General features: G+C 39.4%; 1 protein-coding gene across 2 annotated transcripts; it reads right to left on the reverse strand.

The window, feature by feature from the left end:
- Positions 1 to 101: 101 nt before the first annotated feature.
- DNA2 (DNA replication helicase/nuclease 2) lies at positions 102 to 22,018 on the reverse strand. 2 transcript variants are annotated; one of them, XM_048312027.1, is made up of 21 exons: positions 21,925 to 22,018; positions 20,986 to 21,165; positions 19,766 to 19,949; positions 18,268 to 18,413; positions 16,661 to 16,786; positions 15,639 to 15,858; positions 14,372 to 14,489; positions 12,985 to 13,150; positions 11,393 to 11,587; positions 10,967 to 11,197; positions 10,347 to 10,463; positions 10,134 to 10,243; positions 8,956 to 9,065; positions 7,806 to 8,030; positions 6,514 to 6,707; positions 6,321 to 6,410; positions 6,034 to 6,226; positions 3,341 to 3,430; positions 2,541 to 2,723; positions 2,275 to 2,421; positions 102 to 1,311 (listed from the first exon to the last, which is right to left on the reverse strand). In XM_048312027.1, the coding sequence occupies exons 1-21, from the start codon at positions 21,933 to 21,935 to the stop codon at positions 1,255 to 1,257; spliced, it is 3,093 nt and encodes a 1,030-aa protein (XP_048167984.1). In that variant the 5' UTR covers positions 21,936 to 22,018; the 3' UTR covers positions 102 to 1,254. The 2 variants fall into 2 exon arrangements, with proteins under 2 accessions (XP_048167984.1, XP_048167983.1); XM_048312026.1 differs by having other exon boundaries at positions 20,986 to 21,177.
- Positions 22,019 to 22,289: the final 271 nt, after the last annotated feature.

Genomic DNA, 22,289 nt, shown 5'->3' on the forward strand with positions numbered 1-22,289 from the left:
CCTGAAAAAGGAGGATATCCTGTCAACTATTCAAATTATTGTTGTACTGTTCAAAATATTTGCCTTTATAAAGCGAAGTATTAGCAAAGTATAAACAACTGTAACAAAACCAACAGCAAACTTTTATTATTTCAAACATTACAAAAAGTTAGGCAGTAGTTTAAAAAAGTGAAAATGCTCACATTTAACAAATTTCTCTGCAGCTATATGCACACAGCTACTTGACATTGATCCAAGAGAAAATAAATGCTAATGATTCTGAAGAATCAAAAAAATTGATGTTTCCACCAGCAACCTTGGAAAGAAACTCAGTCTCTTCAGTCTAGAATATGAGGTAGCTTAAAGAAATTAGCACAGATCTCTCAGGTTAAAAGTGTTTTCTGTTGTTTAGATGCCATCATCTTTAAAAAAATAGAACCTGAGCATGTAAATGTCTTCGTCAGCAAGATGCACCTCTAGTTTTGTTTTCAGGGAAATTTTTGTTTTAAAGACTACAGATCAGATAAACTGAAAACAGAGTTTTACTATGAAGCATTTCACTTCAGATTGATCTGCTTAACACATTAGTTAATAATAGGGAACTAAGTGAATCAGCATCACATATCTCCCTGATGTATGCAAAATCAAGAGATTAGAAATGTCATCAAGGGATCTTCACATGAGAGATTAATTACATTATGTATATAAATATAAAAGACTTCAGCATTTTTAAAAACAGTAGACTTCAAAGGACAATGTGAGGCTTTGAAGAAGAGGAACTTTTTCCTATTTTTTTTCCAAACAGCACAACACAGCACCTTAATTAGGAATTCTAACAGATGGAATAATTGTATGTAAACTACATTTTCAAGTTTTTAAAATCAAACTGAGCCCAGAAAACTGTGACTCAATACAACAATGGTTTACACTCCATTCCTCTTCAAGTGTTTCCCCACTCACTTATGCAGATAACAGTTCACCAAGGTAAAAGAGAATATAGCAATTATCCAGTAGTGGAAAGAACAGAGTGCTTCAAATTTCTGGTTTGTCAGAAGTAAGGTGGGAGCTTTAGTAGCACTGTAACCATCAGCTTTTTCAATAAATATTTGTTATTTTACTGAAAGGAAACTTCCAAAATAATTGAATGTTTCCTGTTTTGGCTGCCTCCAGACTGAACAGTGCCCATCAGCACTGATACCCCAATAATCAGTTATTTCCATTAAAGAACAGCAGAAGAAAAGATACAAAGGCCTGTAAAACTTTCCTTCTTCACACTCATAAGATGTTACACTTGTGGATACTTTCATGAGCTCCGGCTGGAAGATTCAAGATGTGGCAAGTTAAGGAAGAATTTTGACAACATTTTGCTTTCACAAAACCTGTTTGAATATGCATTGGTGTTTGCAAAAAAAGCAGCTAACAAGGCTCTTGCTGTTTAAATAGGAGATGGAAACAGCAATAGCTAAAGCTTACTCAGTACAATGTCAGAGAGAAAGAAACAATTACCAAGTCATCTGAAAGTGACACTATTTTCTTTTCCACCAAGATTATTCATGAAACATGTGTTAAGTGGAAGAAAGCAATCACACTGACGTTAAGATGCCAAGAAACTAGAATGATCATGGGAAAAAATGCAAAAGCATTAAAAATTAAAAATTCAGTCTTCGAAATCAAAAAATTATGTCAAAGTTGACTTGCAAGTCAGCACTGACATTTTCTGCTTTCAAAGACAGAGAAGTATTACTGCAGGCCTGGGCCCTACGGTATATCACCGTGTCCCGCAGCCATGGGGAGGAGGAGGAGAGAAGATCCAGCAGGCAGGAACGGTGCAGCAAGATTGATTTATTTAATTATTTTTAAAACTCTTTTATAGACTTTTTTCTTCACAGTCTAATTGGACAAGGATCAGCCAGCCCTTGGGGGTGATTGGCTAAAATCCTAAAACATCCATTGTCAAAATATTTTTCTACTATACCATAAACAAGACTTTTCAAGGCTGCAGGTGTTTGGTTGTTTACATAACTCTGCTGCCTCTTCTGTGAGAGAGAAAAGTCTCTCATGGACTTAGAAAATAGCAAGAAAATCCTTGCTAGCAGCATTTTTGTATCTACAGAGAAGGTTCTAAATCCATCCACTAGCTTGATCTCAAGTATACGTCTGGCAAATTTAATCAGCACATTTTGTGCTGTGTTGCCCATCACTAAATAATCAAAGACCATCCCATCCTTACCTCAAATCTCAGTAAGTCAGTCTTACCTTTCCCCTTTCCCAAACCAGCGTGGAGAAAAAGGATATCATTGCCTGGGACTGCAAATGGCAGAGGAGCTTCTCCAAGGGAGGATAGCAGCACAGGGATGGAACACAACCCACCATGACCAGTTTGTGCTTGGCTCTTGTGATAGCAACATTCAGGCGGCGCCAGTCCTTCAGGAGGGTGCCAAGCTGTTAAATAAATGTCACTTGCTTTTATTTTTCCTATTTAATAGACATAAACCACTCATTTTCAAAATGCATTTAAACTGCTAAAATTGACTGAAACGAAGTTAATATGACCAACTTACATTTTCATCAATACTGCTCCTAACAAAAGACACAATTATTATACTTTTGTCTCTTCCTTGGTATTTGTCGACCGTGTTGACTTCCACTCTGTTCTCCTTCCATTTTGCCATCAAATCAGTGATTGTTTTTAGCTGATGTCTGTATGGGGATATAATGCCAATGTCTGAGGGCTTACAGCCAGCCTGAATGAAGAAGAAACAGGAGAAAAAATTTGTCACTGCAGTTGGCTTGGGAGACTCAGTACCATCAGAAGACCATCAAGGATTTTTTTAATTTAATTTTTTTTTAACAGTGCTGCCAGATATTGTATCTACACCAGTGGAACTGTAGGTGTGACTAAGCATGAACTAAAGAAGACAGGAAACATTGGTTACTGCAAGCTCCCAAGCTTTGTCTTAACTTAGCACAAAGACAAGATATCTTTGAAATCCTCACTTTTCCTTCATCTTTAAACTGCAAGGTTTACTCAGAGCTCCTAGTCTGTAATACTCCTGAAGCTGACTGGATGAAAAAAGGAACAAAGGCAAATCCTCTCCCCTCCCTCCCAAGAAAGTCCTCATCTCTTAAAAGAATTTGGCATCCAGCTTTTGTTTTTTGCATCTCAAATCCAACCAGGCAAGGGACAGGGAAGGGAATGCAACTCAGGCTCCTCACTACACTGACACGTAGCCAATCTTCAATTTATCCTTAAGATTATCCCCGAAAGAACTACCCAATACATACGGTCACCATTACTAAAGCAATGTAAAAATTAGTTATAAAGCTCTCCCGCCAAACCATGTAATAAAGCAAAATATACCTTAATAAACAAGGATGTGAGGAAAAGCACTATTTTAGCTTCTGTCACATTACTTATGCCACCTTTTTCTGCATGTTCTGGTGCTGGGACCTTTAAAGACAAAAAGAGAAAATAATGACTTTTGCTGTCTGTAATGGGGTACTATATTCTGTCCCTAACTCACTGAGTCATACGTGGATTTATACTAATGGTATTAATTTACAAAATTAAGTTAAATGCTAAATTTTACTAAACAGAAGAGCCTGTATTGTGAATTAACTTCAGAATACAGCATTTGCAAAACAAATTGGAACAATCCCCAAAATGAGTTTCTAGCACTGGATAGTCACCTTAAGAAACTGCCAGAGCTTAATCCTCTGACTTTACAGTTCACACATTATACATCATATATCAAAAAACCCAAAAATTGACATTTTCCAGTTGATAAGGTAAGAGACCAAATTATATTTTACATGGGACTTTTGCTTTAATGCTTTCCATACAACAATATTTACAATAAATTTTCCTCATCCCATAGCATAAAGGATAATTTTTTTAATGTTTTAAAACTACAGCAAGAACTATCCAAAATGGTAGTACTAAACTGAACTCCCAACCTTTAAATAAAGTATTCACTGAATTTACCATTTCTTAACTATTACCTCCCTTTCCCTACATCCTGTATGAATGAGGCCAACATGCTCAGGATGTAAACTCTTAGTCATTGTGGTGTCACAGTTTTGTAATTTTTTCTCCTTGCTTGGTTCTTGCCTTCTCCGAAGTTGAAGTAGCACCAATAAAAATGAAGGTGTCCCCGACGGAGGGGGAAGCCTCCAAAGTCCATGTGCTCAAGTTCTCTTCAAGCAGAAGAGCACTGTTTTACTGCACAGTTAATTTCTAACCACACTGGCATTAGTGTAGCTAAAAACTACACAAAAATCATTTTAGGAAAGAAGTACTAAAACCTCTGCCATGCTTATGGTAACACATGCTTACATTTATATTTCTCCTGTTCCCATAGGACACTGGCAGAACCCCCAACAAAAACAACTTAGGCCTAGAATTTCTCAAGAGACTTGCCCTAAATCAAGGATGTCATTTTTTAACAGCCAGCCCCAAGCTGTCAGAGAAGTGCAGACTGACACAGGGGTTGGCAGAAAAGAAACAAATAGATTTCCGATTGCTGTCACAAACATGTTGCATTGTTAAGCAGAAAACAATAGAGGCATTTTTTTCTTTTTCTAAAAAACCAGCATAATAAATGTAAGCTCCCTGGTGGCGTCATGGTGTTTTTTCCTCTTCTTTCTCTCTGTTTGTATCCCTCCCCCCAAGTCTATTTCTTCATAAGCTTTCCTTGGTTAAACACTAAAAAATACAGGGGAAAAAAAACCACTATGAAGTCAAAGAAAATAAATGCTGGTTTTGTTTGTTGTCATGTTTAGTGGGTTTTTTTCCATTTCCCCCTCCATGACTACCACAATACATGGAGTTCTGGCAGGAAGTCCAAAAGGAGAAATGACATCATAACCTCACGTCTCAACAAATCTAGACTATTCTGGAAATAAAAACTTTCCTCCTGGCTCTAGGAAGAGGACAGCTGTCTTACACTCGAGATGGGCTTTCCAGGGAAAAAAAAATGGAACAGAAACTCTAGTTTTCTCATTAGCAATTCTGCTATGATTACTAGATGAACAGTGTTTCAGCCAGGTTCCTATTAACAAGCCTCTTCCCTGGGACCACCTGTCTGCTTTCCTGGGAAAGGGACTGCATCTGTCAAGGCATTCCTGGAAAATGTCTCTGTTTAGTTTAGACATTTTTAGAAATTTCTCTAAGTCATCAAAGTAAATACTGCTTCTCTTTAGGTCATTGAAGAGATTCTATCAGAACAGTTATAAAAAACATGAATCCTGTACAACGTCATGGAGAGCATAGAAAGACTGGTGAATTCTAACCAGGGTCAGCATAAAAGATCATTAGTTGATGTAATTATTGGCAAAACACAGTATTAATAGGAATCAACATAAAACCTATTAAGGAGGAAGAAAGACTCAAATCATAATCCAATCACCAATTACAGCGACAAGTACTAGAGACCACAAACAGGTACTAATTTACTAATCTTTTTCCACACGGGTTTGAACTCTTCCTCGTTTTTCCTGCAAGTCAGTTTCTTTGCAGAAGTTTTATCCACACTAGAATTTTACTTTCCCAGCAAAATTTTGAGTCTCCGTGAAAGGACACACCTAAACCAATTTATTCCTCCCTTACACTTCAGTGTATAGAATGTCTGCAAAATTCCATGGAGAATTGCAGTTATTCCTGCCACTGGCACACAGCTTTGACACGCCTGACCCTCAGGTGCTGGAAATAAGGCCATTCCCTGGTTGCAAGGACATCCAGTATGGCTACACACTTTGAGATACACTGTACAGGAAAAACAAAGTTTACAGTCCATTCCATATTTTCTGAAGTATTATCTAGATTCAGGTTTTCAGCTGTTCTCAGATGCGATGTTTCCAGCAGCAGTTGTACCACCCCTGCTCAGCTATGCCAACAATACCAACTTTTTTGTGCTGCACACTTTACCCGGTCCTAGAAAACCGCTTTCTGAAGTTCCCTGTTGTACCCTACCTAAGCTGAATGAAGTTTTACATGTTGATTGTATTGAGAACTTGCCTCAAAATACAATGTTGAAAGAGCATAAGGAACTTTACCTTCTCCGTGTTCAGAAAACACACAGGGGTGTCTGGATCAAGGACTTCCTTTAGCCATGTCTTTGAAGCATCCCCAAGGTCCAGTTTCAATTTCTTTAGGTTGGGCAAGTTAACAGTGGCATTTGATACCTTCTCTGAGCCACATTCCAGTTTGCCTTCATATACCAGCATGTTACTCAATGACATAATCTTACTAAAGATATAAAAAACAAAAAAAAAGGCATAAAAATCTTGCTATTTCAATCCCACATTAAGAACACAATTTAATAAATGAAAGTTGTAAGTACCTATTCATTCTGTATTGCACAGTTAATTGGACAACAGCATTTTGGTTTTGTTCCAGCCTTTTAAATAAGCTTTCACTCATGCCAAGATCTCTGTTACAACACAAAAACAAAAATCAGAATGTGTCAATCAGAACAGTGCAAGAGCCTTCCCAGAATTTGTTATTAATAATTGTCCAGAAGCATTTTATCTTACCTTGCTTCTGCATTCAGCACAAGTGGAGGCAGCTGCTGATGATCCCCCACCAGCACAAACCTTTTGGAGCACAACAGCGGGCCCAGGCAGATGAGCTGGCTTATTTGGGAAGCTTCATCAACAATACAGAAGTCAAATTGCTTCTGAACAAAGATGGGGTGATTTACTCCCATGCAAGACGTTGCAACCACGGGCTGAAAATTGAGACGTGCTTTAAGGATAAGGTACACTTTATATCCTCTAGCACTATGTTCTCCATGTTAAAAAAAAAAATATTTCCCATTAAACTAAACTGTAAAATCAAAGAAATCAAATTATTAGTCCTCGAAATCAGACCAGCATAATTTAGATGTATATTGGCCTGACATATTCTTGCACCAATTGCAAGTGACAAACAAAACCAGCTTTAGAGCAGACTGTAGCAAATAACTTGTTCCTGTCATGTGTTCAGAGTGATGCCAGGTTCTATTCATGTACAATTCACGGAGTGTGCTGAAATGACTACTGTGAAAAATCAGGAGGTTTGGGTTTTTTTTTTTTTTCAATACTGAACAGAGGAGAGGATAAAACAACAACAGCAGCACAGTTCTTGCCATCGCTGTGCTTCCACTGCAATCCAAAACGACTAAAATAAGAAATGCTAAGTCATTCCCTTTATGACTTCAGTCATTCCCCTGCAATGTTTATCAATAAAAAGTAAACGGCACCTTTTGTGAAGCTGGCATTTAGTCCAACTACCATCAAGCTTTATTCTTTCAGCAAATTTAATTTAAAGCTGCCACTGACTCATATGACCCAGCTCCCATTATGGTTTGCATTAACATTCACACAGACAGCACTAATCTTTCAATCAAAAATAAGGGTTTGGCCCGGTCGCTCCACAGCATTCCACTTCCTCTTCCCCATCTGCTGATTGTACTGATGGCACAATGAGCACAAGTGGGAGGGAGAAGGGAAAAACAGCAGCGATATGTGAATAATGTTAAAGGAGGCTGCAGCAGCCCATTCACAAGATCTCAGATAAAAGCACTGGAGTCTTTGGGGCTTATTGCTTACAATGATGAGTTACTTTGTGTGGACATAAACAAAGCTTCCCAACTTTCGGACTTAATGTAGGTCATTACTGGCGATAAAGAAATTGAAACAATGCAGAGGTTGAGTATCTCTTTCAGCTCAGATTTCTTACAGCAGTACACACCCTTGGGATGGGTTCCTTCTCTGCAGCATCCAAAAAAATACTAATGTCATTATCTTTAATAATTTGTAGAGCTAGCAAAAAACATTTCTCTCACCTGACTATTATAGACCTCTTCCAAATCTGTTACAGACTTAACTGATTTGGACCTGCAAATTTCTTCTTCTGTATATTTCTGAATATCTGGATGAACCTTCTGAGCTCGCCCCAAGCGCAAGAAGCCAACTTTGAATTTGGCCAGTTTCAGAAGGACGTTGTCTACAGCTGTGTGTGTAAAACTGGTCAGAAGGACACTGAAGCCACAAGCAGAAAGAATTCTCACCTAATGAGTGGCAAAGGGAAAGAAAAGGAGAAGTTGTTAGTTTATCTAAAAGAATCAACAATCCCAGGTCTAACAAGGTGAAAAACACGAGGGGTTTCAGAGGGAGCCAATAATAAGCATGTCTGACACATGATCTGCGTCAGTCGGCCAGATGTGTCAGTTGGCCATTGTCAGTAGTCTTGGAGGTTCCCATGAACAGCAGGCTCACAACACTGCTGCAAACAGTGAGAGCCAATATCTGGATGTGCACTCACAAGGAACTGCACTCTTAAGATCCCCACTGTAAGAACAAGCCATGCAGCCCATTCCCACAACACCGTTCTCCATGGCAATTTAGCCGGTACAGATTCAGTGGAATGGGCTGAAGATAGCACCAGCTGCCTGCTCTCCAGCCTGATGACAACTGGAAGCAGGATAACACTGCTGTTCTAAGAAAACCCCACTCAGCCCACAGTATAAATCCAGCATGCTCCTACAGGACATTCCTGGGGAAAAGAGAACCACCAACCAGAGGAGATGGTAGCAGACTGCACATAGATTCAGCCCCACAGGTTGATAAAATTTACAATGGACAAGTTACTGACTTCTCAAGAAGTCCCTCTTTTGAGCTATAACTCAAGATTTGAGGACTTGCTCATATTTGGAGCCAAAGAATTTTAGCACTAAAGCATCACAGAAGTGATTAAATATCACACTTCAATCTCCTCCCTCCCACATATACTCCTACGCAAGCAACAGACAACCCTACTCCACAAAATCTAGTTTTAGTTCCATCAAATATAGGTTAAGAAAAAGAAATGTGTTTTCTTCTTTGAAGTTATACAGATACTGTTAGATTAAGTCATGACACTACACTACACAGTTGGTTTAATGCTATCTTCTAAATCTCACCAAAAAAATTAAGCACCAAGGTACATGATCTTACTAGAGCACATATCGTAGTGGTTTTTCCTGTTCCAGGCATACCCACAATAAGTGTGTAGTCTTTTGAAAGTAGCACTTGTTTCATTGCCTGTTTCTGAGGCTTATTTAGACCTTTTAGAAGAAAAAGCAAAATTAAATTACTACACTTCATCATAATTGTAATAATTACTAAAGCTAGAACAAAACTATAATTTCCTCCTTCACTAAAGTCCTTAATAAAGACAAGAACTGAGCAAAGTCTGTAGGTTCTAATGAAGGTATGACATTAAACATAATACACAAGATAAGTAGTAAAGGGTCTGCACTACAGTCCTAGAAATAAGTTACTGAAGACATTTTTAGTTTTAGATCTTTTATGACTTTTTTTTCTAATATCTTAATTGATCACCTCCATATATTGTGCCTGGGCACTTGTGTTTGATCATACCACTTTCACATTCAAACACACAGCTCACAGCAAGGGGTGATGAGTTGCACATACAGCAGCATCTTGTTTAGAACAAACATTACAGCAGAGCTTGTTCGCCCCAGTCTGATGCAAACAAGTAGCACGTTTCACCAGCTTGGACTAGGCAAACTCAAGCAAAATAAGACTTCAAACTGAGTTGTTATAAAAAAGTTCAGTTTGCTCTAAGAGAATTCAGTTAAATTTATGTTTTGACAGGCAACTCTGTCAGAGAACAAGGAAATATTTCCATCAAATACAAGATACTGTCTCATACCTAAATAAGTTTTGTTTTTAAATAAAGCACAAAGCATCACACACCACAGAGCTCCCAAGTCAGCAAGAGCGATTATACAAGTGAATGCTTACACTAAAGCCCATCTCCTTCCTCTCCCTCAAGGTCAGCTTCCTCTATCCCAAGAGCTGTCTCTGTTCATTCCTTTTGTAAAGGTTACAGAGGTAATTATATGGCACTCTGTTTGCAACTGCAAGCTGCAGCAACTAACAAAAGTAAAAAAAAGTTGTAAACAAGTATCTGATCAAGTCTTCCTGTTATTAAATTAGTCTTCAACTAGTTAGAAGACATGCAAGGTAAGAACTTGGTTTTAATTTTTAAGCTGAAAATTATCACTGGACCCCAAAGTAGGAAAAACTTCTTATATTTATCATGATAAATACTTTGGCTATAGAGATATACTACCAAGCAGAGCATTTGGGGGAAAGTCACTTTGTACCCTTTAAAATATTTGCAACAGTTTCTTTTGCTTCAGGAGGAAGGACAGAGCTCAAGTGCTGAATAAAACGCGGTTTCTGGAAGTCAATTATCAAGTTGCGGAGCCTTTCACTGTGGATAAAAATAAAACAAAACAGAGTTACAATAAGAGTAACCGGTTGAGAAACTTTATCTGAAAATACTGAAACCATGAAATTAACTTGATTTTTCATACCTGACTGGGGAATCTTTCATCAATTTAGACAGATTTTCAAAAGGGACTCCTGTACCAACATCTCCTTCGTCGTGATCCAACCTAAATACGGTGTTCTTGGGGAGGTTTGACAAATTCCTGAAGGATGACAATAACATGGATAAAATAATTCAGTTTACCAGCAATATGTTGATTAAAGACTTATTACTACATGTTAAATTACATCTTCCAGAGATCCCAGAGTGAAGCAATAGCTAATAGAAATACACTATTAACTGATCTAAATAAAGCATGATCCCAATGAGGGATAATAAAACATAAGCCAAATTTAAAGAAAATATAGACTGAATAATGAAAGTTACTATTAACACAGTAATCACTGTGTCCATATAGTTTCATGTTAGAGACATAAGCAAATACAGTTTAAATGTGCTTTTATTCAAACAACCTAGTTAAATAGACAGGCATATATTGACCAAGTAGTGACATTTTCAATCAAGACAAGAGAATTTCTGGAGGGTACCCCAAAGCCAGTAGGAAGAGTCAGGATATGTCACAGCTTTTTGGACACCTAGCAGTACCCTTCCTCAAGCCAGTACAAGAGTGTTTGCAAACAGATATTTTTCTTTTTATCTTATTACCTGCCCAACAAACAGGAGACTTTTGTTCCACTGACTTCTCTAACATAGCCAGTAGCCAAACCAAGTAAACCCTTTTCCTCTCCACTCACAACCACTCGATCACCAACCAACAGGTTTGTTCCAGATATGGCACCATTTCTACGCTGGAAAAAATGTAGATACTGTCCCTCAGAAATTTCACAGACTTCATCAACTCTGATCATGTTTCCAACACAATCTCCAGTCTTCTCTCTATTAGGATAGATATCAAAAAAAGAAATATTTTAATATTAAGATCCTCCCTGAAAGAGAACTATTAATTAAAAAAACCCGCAAGTTCAAAAACTACACCACCCACAACCAACCACCAAAACCAAAATACAAAAAAAAAAAAACAAAAGGAAGGAAGGAAGCATCATTGGCACGAGTTTAGAAATTACACCTTACCTTTCCAAAGAAGATATCATCCATATATTTTTATATCCCTTTTTATGCTCTCCACTTTGCAGCTCCAAGGTTAACATCAGATACCAGAGGCTGAAATACTCTAAGTGGGAGGGTTTCAGGTGCTGGGTCTCTCTGTCAATGACAGGTACCATAGCAGGAGGAAAGGCCACACTGGCCATCTTCTGCTCTACAGCTCTAGGAATAGAACCAACCACAGGAAAGGCTCAGCATGTATCCTTTTTCTCCTGCAAGCCCATATGTACAAAACAACAATCTAAATATCTACTGTAACATACCAGGTAGGTTAATTCATCATTACTTGAATGAAGTTGAATCTGTATCCTTCCTTTGTTCAGAAGGATAATAATCTTCTGATAATTATTAATTAATTTATTAATAAAAATAAATTTAATTAACTAATTATTTATATTAGTATAATTAATTATATTTATATTATTATAAATAATTAAGTTGTTGGTATTTTATCTTAATAATTATAACGTATTAATTTATAAAATTAATTAATTAATAATTGCATCATCTTATATGAATAACTTTACATCATCTCTATGATTTTGAAGGGCGATAAGTTAATCAAACACCAGATAAAGGCATTTCAAAGACAGTAACGTGTACATTTACAGAGTTGATCTTTTACCCCTTTTATTGTAACATACAAATATTATTTTGATACTTAGCTAAGCAATGGGGATTTAATAACTGATACACAGGCAAACTTCAAGTCAATTTATTTAAAAGGTTTATATCAATAGACGTTATACCAAATCATGTATACAAAACACGACCAGAGAGAGAAAAGCTTATTCAGAAGTAAATAGCTACCCAGCTATAATCCTGTTGCTGTAACAACTGAGTATTAGAAGTAGGATTTCACAGAGACATGTCATGTATGCCCACAAAGCTCCCTCAATGTACAGTTTTACCCCTAGAATTTTAAAAACAATCAGGCATTCTGTTTACACGAGATCACCCCAGAGGCTCTCCTGTTCTAACATGCCTCATTTGATCATTTCCATATACAATTTTGGTTGTTTTTTGTGCAGCATAGAGACTAAAACTTGTAACAGATCTTAAAACAATTCAATAACTTAATGTGAAATTTTATCAAATATTTGTTTATGACTTATTTTTAACAGTAGATGCAAGAAGACTTCAGCAGAGTAGTATCAATGTGTCAGTACTTGTGTGATACCCCACAGGGAAACAATCTTCTGCAGAGTCAACCTGAAAAAGCGATTGTCCAGCCAGAATTCAGGCCCAAAAGATTGCCTTTTGTCAATCATTTGCAAGAATATAGCTTTTTTAACAGATCTGTTATCGTCATCAAATATTTTGTTGAGATTTATCTCAGATTTTGTCTTGCAGAAAGTGTACCTGAGCAAACATATTAAGTCTCTGTGAGATCAGGAGCTGAATTATAAAAGTTGTAGAGGGATCTGTGGAAGATTCTTTTGGGGTGCTAGAGTCCTCAATAAATACAAAGCTGTCAACCACAAAAATTAAATTATTGTATCAAAAGACACAATTATTCAAGCTCATTTAAAAACATTAGTCAGACTTTTTTTTTTTACCTGCTGTATAAAAAGCAGTTGTGCATTTGGGAACAATATTTACATGCTTGACTGTCATCGATCACAGGAGGCAAAGCAGCAAGCTGTGAATTCTGCCTTCCCACAGAAGATTTATAGGTACTGTGCATTAAGTAGAAGGCCACATGATTTCTTAACTTCATTAATTCTGTCAAGAAAAGAATAAACTAAGCTGATGTTCCTGTTTGCAAGAATTTCTACCTCAAAAGTAATTAGCTATCAACTTTTTAGTCAGTGTTGGGGTTTTAGGAGTTCTCCTCGTCTTTTTTTTTCTGTTAAAGGAATTTTCCCCATACGTGTTGCTAGGGGGACAAATTGCTGGATACTTCAGACAAACAAAAGACCTACCCATTGGAGTGGGGTGCATCTGGCTACTCTTCTGTTTCACCTGGGTGTGCGGACAGTCGGTCCCGACATTTGGACAGAGAGAGAAGCTGCTTTCTTCGGCTGCTTTTCCTTCTGCCAGAGAAACCCCAGGATCCCAAGCCCGCCTTCCCTGCCCCACTGGGAGCCGGTCTGTGGCCACCCTGCCCCCGCCGCTGCTTCGAGCCTTCTCTACGTTGTAGCCGTGCTCGCCCTGCCTGCCTGGACTTCTGGGGGTTCCCACTGCAGCTTCGCAGTTTGGATACATCGCATCTGCCACCCGGGATTTGTGCTTGTCCCTGCCATTCCAGCCTGCCATTCCAGCCTGCTGTTCCTGAGAGCCCGGGATCAGCTGCCCAGGGGTTTGTGAAGCCTTTGTCCCATCCCTTCCCGGGATCCCAGGGCACCGGTGCCGCGTGCTCCCCGAGCTCGCTCCGGAGCGCCCCCTGCAGCCGCGGGGGAACCATCGCACCTGCCCTGCTCACCGGGAGCCGCCAGCGCCCCTGCCGGCTGCGAGCGGAACTGCACCCGAGGGGAAAGGGCCTGACAGACGAGAAGGCTGGCACTGGGTTTGTGTTTGTTTGCTGTTACTGCCATGGTTATTGCTGTTCGTTTGACTGGTTATACACATATAGATATATAATAATAAAGAACTGTTATTCCTATTCCTCATATCTTTGCCTAAAAGCCCCTTGATTTCAAAATTATAATAACTCAGAGGAAAGAGGGGTCGCATCTGCCATTCCAAGGGAGGCTCCTGCCTTCCTTAGCAGACACCTGTCTTCCAAACCAAGACAGTCAGCTAAGAAGTGATTATTCACATAGCAAAGTCCTTGTGCCGTATTAATAAAACAACTGAATTTTTAACATAAGCTTAGTAACATTATAACAAGTCATGCATGCCCAAGTACAGCTATTTTCATAAGAGTAAGCTTTATAGTTAAAAAGAAAGATTTTAGTAATAGTTAAGAGAATTATGGTTTCCAGGGAAGGGGAACAACTTTACCTCTACGGTCCATGCGAGCTCCAGAAACAGGATACATTGTACCAGTTTTTAGATAAAGAAGAAACCCAGCTTCAGGATCTACTCTCCGCTCTAAATTCAACAATGTGTACAGAATAACCTGCAAAAATTATATATAAATTTATTCCAGTATAGTTGTTGTGTTTTAACCCCAAGCAGCAACCAAGCCCCACACAGCTGCCCACTCACTTCCCCACTGTTCGCACCAGGGAGAGAGAATTGGAAAGGTAAAAGCTGGAAAACTCATTGAGGGTTGAGATAAAGACAATTTAGTAGGGAAAAGAACAGCCACACTTGCAAGCAAAGCAAAACAAGGAATTAATTCAGTGCTTCCCATGGGCAGGCAGGTGTTCGACCACCCCCAGGAGAGCAGAGCCCCATCACGTGGAATGGTGACTTGGGAAGACAAAACTCCATCACTCCAAACCTTGGCGTGCCCCCCCACCCCTCTTCCTCCTCCTTTCCCCCACTGGATATACTGAGCATGATGATCAGGTCTGGAATGCCCCTTTGATCAGTGGGGTCCTCTGTCCCAGCTGTGTCCCCTCCCAGCTTCCCATCACCCCCAGTCTCCTCCCCAGCGTGGCCCTACAGGGAGCAGAAAAGGCCTTGGCTCTGTGTAAACCCTGCTCAGCAATAACAGCAACATCTCTGTGTTATCAACCTGTGTTCAGCACAAATCCAAAACACAGCCCATGCTTATCTACCGTGAAGAAAACTATCACTGCCCCAGGCAAAACCAGCACAGTACTAAAACCAAAATACATTCTAAACTGTATTTAGTTCTTCCACAATTTATTTGGCTAAACAGCCATTACTATCACAAGTCTTCTAGAAGCTACAAGTAGTAAGAACTTGACCAAGGATTTAAATTAAAAGGCATCTTTAAAACCTTATAACAAGGCTACTACCTCTCTAAACCAGGCCAGCTATCAGAAAATCTGTACAACACCAATTCCTGAAACAGTCTGCCTAAACCTAATATTTGAATGTAGTAAGAAGAGACTAAAGAACAGATATTTCAGGATAAAACCCGTAAGTGTGTTTGAAAGTGGTAAATGTAGATACTTTTTACTACTCCCTTCACTTTCATTTTATACCAGCCCCTTTGGGCATGCCAGGATGACCTATCCGTGAATTTAGATTATAACACATACAAAGTGTTTCATATACATAAGACAAAATAGGCCATCAAACAGGGAAGTATACACAGCCACTGACAGTGAAATTAGATATTTGGTGTTTGTACCTGACTTCTGTGCTCTATGGAGTTTGATTCCTTGCCAGACTTGAGCTCTAAAGGCATTACCCGAGATTGTACTCCAGACTGGCAATGGATTTTCACCCTAGCTGTAACATCAATCTTTCCCTTCAACCCAAATCTGGGAGACCAGATATTCTCTTCAATGTCCAAGATATCGACAATCTCTATCTTAGAAGATACATCTTCTGGTTTTCCACCATTTGACCTAGGAAGAAAATTAAGCCAGAAGTTAATAATTTCCCTTAATTCTTAATATTTAAACATTAAAGTGTGTTGCAATTAAATATGTAATGTTTCTGCACTGTAAGTGCCCTTTTAGGCACTAGCTTTACAAACAAAATGCATCGATCCTCACTCAAACTATCTTCCCATTAACAGAGGAAGCATCACATCATAAACTAACTGTAGTTTTGCTATTCACCCAAATATCAAAGTTAAAATAAGACTTTAAACTGTTTTTAATAGTTTTTGGTCTTTTCTCAATAACCACACTCTAATGATATACACTTGACAGTGGCATACAGGTTTTACTCAGACCTGCCATTTCATTGAAACTTTAACACCCTGTGGTTATTACAATTAACAGCAAGAAGAGCTCAGCAGCAGTTGAGTAAAATCACCATTTCACTGAAAAATTCTTATATTAGTCAAAAATTCCATTTGATTAATAGCTTCACATTCTGATTTGTGGTCTTGCTCATAACTACAGTAACTCCTAGTTTAGTCAACAGCTCAAATATCCTTGCTTTTCTACTCACTAAAAGCTCTAGTCTGTACCACACTGTTCACAAGGATTTTAAGATTTGTCAGTTCACCCCCGGGCTTCATGTCTTGCCCAGTACTCACAACGGCAGCTACACATGCAGCACAAGATCAGCTCTATGGTCAGTGAGGCCATGAGTTAGCTCCAAATCACTGAACAGATGTAAGAAGTTCTAAAAATTAAAAGTAAACTGAATAAGATATACAACATAGAATGGTTTAAACTTTTAATTCTGGCTTCTTACAGTTTTAGTTGCATTTTATTTTGGTTTGCTGAATTGTGCATGAAGTCTTCTGCCCATTTAAAAAACGATGGCAAATATTCTTCCACTTCTTGCATTATTTCTGCTTGTTTCAGATTTAAGTGATACCTAAAAAACAAAGCCAGGCACATTAAGGAAACAAAGTATTAAATTTGCTGCTGGTACAAAAGAGATTTGCCTCAAGTAGCAACAAGATCAATGGAAGTAACTGTCAAGTTTTTATAAATATCTATAAACAGTAGACAGTGACAGCTTCATAGAGGTTCAACTCGATTCATAAAACTATTAACTGAACATCTATTACAAGAGATATACTATACCAGGATATCCATTTCTGATGTAACTTTTGAAACAACAGGTACAGCACAGTGAGAACATCAGCATGGCAGATGAGATGAAACAAAACTAAAAGTTTGACTGCAGGAAAGGAGCACCAGACTCATGCATTTAAAAATGGCTATTCATACAATTTATGCAATGTTGAAAAAAAAACCAACTTAAAAGACCATTTGCTTTTTGTCTGAATATCCTCATCTGCTCCTTGCTCCTCACATACATTTTGACAGAACATGACATAGAATCTCATCACGTGGCATTAGACAATTCAGGGCTCGCATTTACTGGAAATGATGTCATTATTCTACAGCAACAGAGAAATACAAGTGGGATTTTGCACAAGAAGGTACATACGAGTGCAAACGACCACAGACAGCAGACTTATGCAACTTATTTTTGAATCCCAGCAAACAGTAGCCTACATATGCAAAAAGGATTGCAAATTAACAGTTTCTTGGAGGCCCAGAGTGACATAAAGACCTTTAAGTAATCTTAGCAGTCACAATTCAAAATATTACCTTCAAAACAGAACTAAGAGTAATAAGTCTTATCACTACAACTTTAACTTTTGAGTTGTCTGAGGCCAACAGATATTGACACTGCCCAACATACAATTTATAACAGTCTAGATATAATGTTTTTTAATTTACATGAGTAGAACTGTATTTTAATCAAGTCTGCAGCAAAATGTTAAAACTGACAGCCATTCATCTTACCATTTTCTGATGGAAATATTAAGACTATTTATTTGGCTAGCATTTCTATCAGCTTTGCTGAGAAAATAAGTTAAAGGTCTTCTAACAACTGAGCTTTAAAATAACCCGATAAAGATATGAAATTATCAGACATTCAATGCTTGGTCAGTCACAAGGTTCTAGTCCATTGCTGAGGATCATAATTAACTATTTGTCCCATTCAAATCAACTTTGGGAGATGCCTGGAAATCTAATGTTACAGACGCAAACACTGCAACCTGCTTGGCCTGAAAGTAAAAAACCCCCCGGCACACTCAGGTACTCCAAAAGACTAGTTCAGATCTACAGAAGTAGCTCAGCAGGGAAGGCAAATAAATTTACATTGTCAAATGGGGAATTATCTTACTAAAAGATCCCCAATTTCCATTAAGAAAAGTCATTTGGCAGAATACTCTCCTGATACCAGTGCTACATTTTTTGAAGTACAGCTTAATCTGCTAGTTCAAAGTGTTCCTGCCCTGTCTTCCAAACATAAAAGACAGCTGTAATGCTACTTACATTTCTTTGAGATACTTTTGTCCATAAACGATTTTATTTGCTAGTTCTTGTACCTTTTCTTGCGTCAAGTTATTTGTTACTGATTGCTGGAAAATGTCATGAAGAATTGTACCAACGAGCATTTGACGGGAACCAGACTCGGAGCCCTGCAACAGATGTTATTATACATGAAGATTTGTGCCCATTTCATGTCAAGTTCTCTATAAAATTTCTGGATTTTATTTGCTGCATATTATGCATTACACTTATTTAATTGCAAGATCATGACAGCTTTCACCTCACTAATGACTATCTAGTCAAACCTGACTGTGAAAGCAGCCAAATTGAAATGGGTCTATCCTATTGCTTTATCTCTCACATTTATCCCAACCCTGACAATGTTAGGATACAATCCCTATGTGACTGGCAGCTGAGAAACAAAGGCTCAAATTAAAATGGATTTTGAGAAAGTTTTGCCTGTGGGCATTTCCTAATGCCAATACTTACCTTTACAATCTAACACATTTCCTTCGTGAAGCTGTTTCCTGTTTGTTACCAGCTCACAGGAAAATCATTCCATGTATCATCAAAATGGCTCAGAAACCCATCAGCAGGGCTGGGCTCTGTAGACTCACAAGAACTGAAAGTGGTAGTAAACGACCTTTACATGAGTCACCACGAAACAACTGGAAGCCTAAACACTGTGGTATTACGGATCTCTTACAGACCAGTCACTTGTGGATTGCACTCACAACAGGTGGAGGGTGTTTTCCCAGTCAGGACCCAAACAATTGTCCCAAACAATTACTTTACTCCCCTTACTCCTCTAATATAGGGTTGAAGACCATACCACAGTCTTAATGTCCTGTACTTAATTTTCTTGTTTCAGTCACAGGTTTCCAGCCAGGCTGTTTACCACTCCTTTAAAATTTCCTTACTCATTTGGATTTATATTCCTATCATGTCTGGAAGTTTTCATCAACTGAAACTGGCAGCTATTGCTTCTCTATTTATCAGCATATTTCTCATATATCAGCAAGGATACTACCACAAGAAACTTCTCCTCATTCCAACATCCAGCAGCTGGATTCAGATTCCAGAGTTAGCCCACACCAATTATTAACTGAATTCACTAAATTTTTCAGAAGCTCTTAACTTGGCCAAGTGTGATTATGTTCTCATATGGATGGCAAGAGGCACATTCCTCACAAAGGATTCATATCCACACAAAATGTGGCAAGAGATTACCAAAAAAATTATCAGAATTCTAAGCAGAAGGACCAGTTCTTTAGCCCAGTAGCTGTATTAAGACTACTGCATTATTTCAGGTGCAACTCTCAAAAAAACAGAGAAGCTCAGCCAGAGACAGTTTCCATCCCAAATTATTCTGTGTTGCAAACATTATGAATTGCTAATAATGACATTTTGCAATACAGCCTCACAGCCAGATTTAATACTGAGCTAACCCACCACTCTCAATGGAACAGTAACTCACTGACAGTCTGGAGTTAACACTTACCCTAAAGCGTTCACTCAGCACTGCCCTTCTCATACAACGAATACTGTTTGAGATCGTAGTGCCAGAAAGCAGCAGGTCTGGGTACAGAACCAGGTATCCACACTGGGCATTTATGACCCAGGTGCCAGAGCTGCACTCCCCTTCTAAATGAACAATGTCCCCTGGAACAACCGGGACAGACTCCCTGCAAGGGAATACATTGAACCAATTATTTGCAAGTGACAGACACAATGTGTAAGAAATAACACATTAACAGAGCAGATTCAACATTCTTTGAAACAGGAGGATTTGGGTTGGGTATTTTTAAGAGAGAATTTCTCCACCTAGAGAAATCCTGAAAGTGAATAAAGGCATTTTTACTGACGAAACTTTGATATTTTTAAGTACATGCATCAGGACAACCTGTAAGTAGGGAATTCCTGTTGGCTTCAAGTCATTCCAGATTCATGTGTTCAGCCATTTCAGCATCATGTTTCACATTGGCATACTATTTTTGCATTATGTGAGATCTACCTTCTTACTTAACAATTCTACTTATTTCAGAAACTCAGCAAAATCTAAAAATATTGGTATTGATTCAGAAATTTCAAGGTTCAAGATCTTTTCCTTCAAGAAATAGACTCTCATACTTTTCTCCCACCTTTCAATCTTGGACAAAAAATGAAAAGCAGTGCTAAATAACACACATACCCCCTTGTATTTCAAAATAATTTCCAGTCTTTTCTTCTGTCACACACTATGTAATGCACAAATGACTGATTTAGAATCCTATCCTTGCTTGAAAAAAACTTTGCAGTCGAGCTCAAACTATGGTGATTTAACAGGCTGCCTAAAACCCTCCCATTTTACAGACATGACTTTGAATATTTGTACGCACAATGAGGCTATATAATTTGGAAGAACACTTCTAAATAGTGCAAAACAGTTAAACAAAACAGCCTACTTAGACTTTAATGTCTTGCTTTTAGTTACAACAAAGACAAATTAAACCTGCAAGGTAGTAATACGCACTCAACACATGTTACCTGACATCACTTCTCTCAAGTGGAATGTCCATTATGCTAGCACACTGATAATATTACATTAAACAACGATTGTTTCAGGATCCTGTATCCCTTTTAAGGCAGTAAAACTCAACTCAAAGACAACACCAAGAAAATTGATTTAATAATCCAGTAGTTAATTCTCTTTTCAAACATCTATGTGTCTGTATGGATTACCAGCCATTCCTAAGAATGCACAGTTCTGTATCTTCCAGGGAGGGAGATGCTGTAATTGTCAAGTGTTTCTCAGAGTCACTTCCATTTCTCTGTATTACGCTGACTTCCAGCACACGATATCTGTTGTTTAGCCCATTCTTGAGGATTGTATCAGGTGAGTCAGCCACTTTCTTCTGAAAACTGAAGTAGCAGCTAATTACAAAGACAGAACATTATTTGAAAACAGCCAACCTACATACAAAAAGAGAGAAAGCTTCAAATATAAACCAAATTTTACTCTTCTTCAGTTTTTATAAATACATTTTTTGGGGTTTTTTATTTCTGTATAGGTAGAGTGTAGGAAATCTCTATAAATATTAAGTAACTTACTATTTATTACAGTTAGCGCTTCATTTTTGTGTCCACATTTCCACAAGCACTTGTAAATTAATTATAACTGTACTGAAAACCCTGTGCTTGTGAGAAAGCTTGTATCTCCCTGCACGCATGAACTCCCACAGTCACACAAATGCCTCGAACACGGAGCAGTAAATTTTTACCTATTACCTGAACTTGATTAGAAAACTGATATTCAAATTTCAGTTTTCCAATGGCCAAAACATGAGATAGAGCGGCCAAACCTGCCGCTCTCCTGTCACCGAGCAATGCCAGGAGGAGCTCCAGGGCGGGCGGGGGCAGAGCCCACGCCGGGGCCCCGCAGGCCGCCGTGCCCAGCGCAAACACCCTCGGCAGCGGCGGGTTCCCCTCACCGGTTATCCCCGGCGGTCCCGAGCGCTTCCCACCTCTCGCCCATGCCCGAGGAAGACCGGTTCCGCCCCATCAGCCCTCAGAACCCCATCCCGCCTTCCCGCGCCCGGAGCCGGCGGCGGTTTTAAAGTTCAAACCCCCCGCGCTCCCGGCCGTCTCCGCCCAGCTGTGCTTCCCCGCCTCGGTCGCTACCTCTCGGCCATGGGCAGGTCCCGTGCGGCGCTCGGCTCGGCTCGGCCCGTCCCGCCTCAGCCGCTCGGCCCCCGCGCAGCCCGCTGAGCGCGGCTCCCCGAGCCCCGCGCCTCACGCCGCCCCCGCCGAGCTGCCGCGCGCTCCGCCAGCCCTGCCTCAGCCCCGCCCACCACGGCCAATGGCAGGCGGCGGGAGGGCGGCTCCCGCGCGCGCGGGCTGAAGGCGCGAAGCGGCGCGCGGCTCCTCGCGCCACCTCTCGGGGAGGGGCGCGGCCCGCGCCGTGAGGAGCGGTGAGGGCTGTGAGGGACGATCACCTCGCTCTCAGCCGTGCCCCAGGTTTATTTCCACTTTTTTCAAGTCCCGTC

The sequence above is a fragment of the Corvus hawaiiensis genome, chromosome 8, assembly GCF_020740725.1.
Source record: "Corvus hawaiiensis isolate bCorHaw1 chromosome 8, bCorHaw1.pri.cur, whole genome shotgun sequence".
Lineage (NCBI taxonomy): Eukaryota > Metazoa > Chordata > Aves > Passeriformes > Corvidae > Corvus > Corvus hawaiiensis.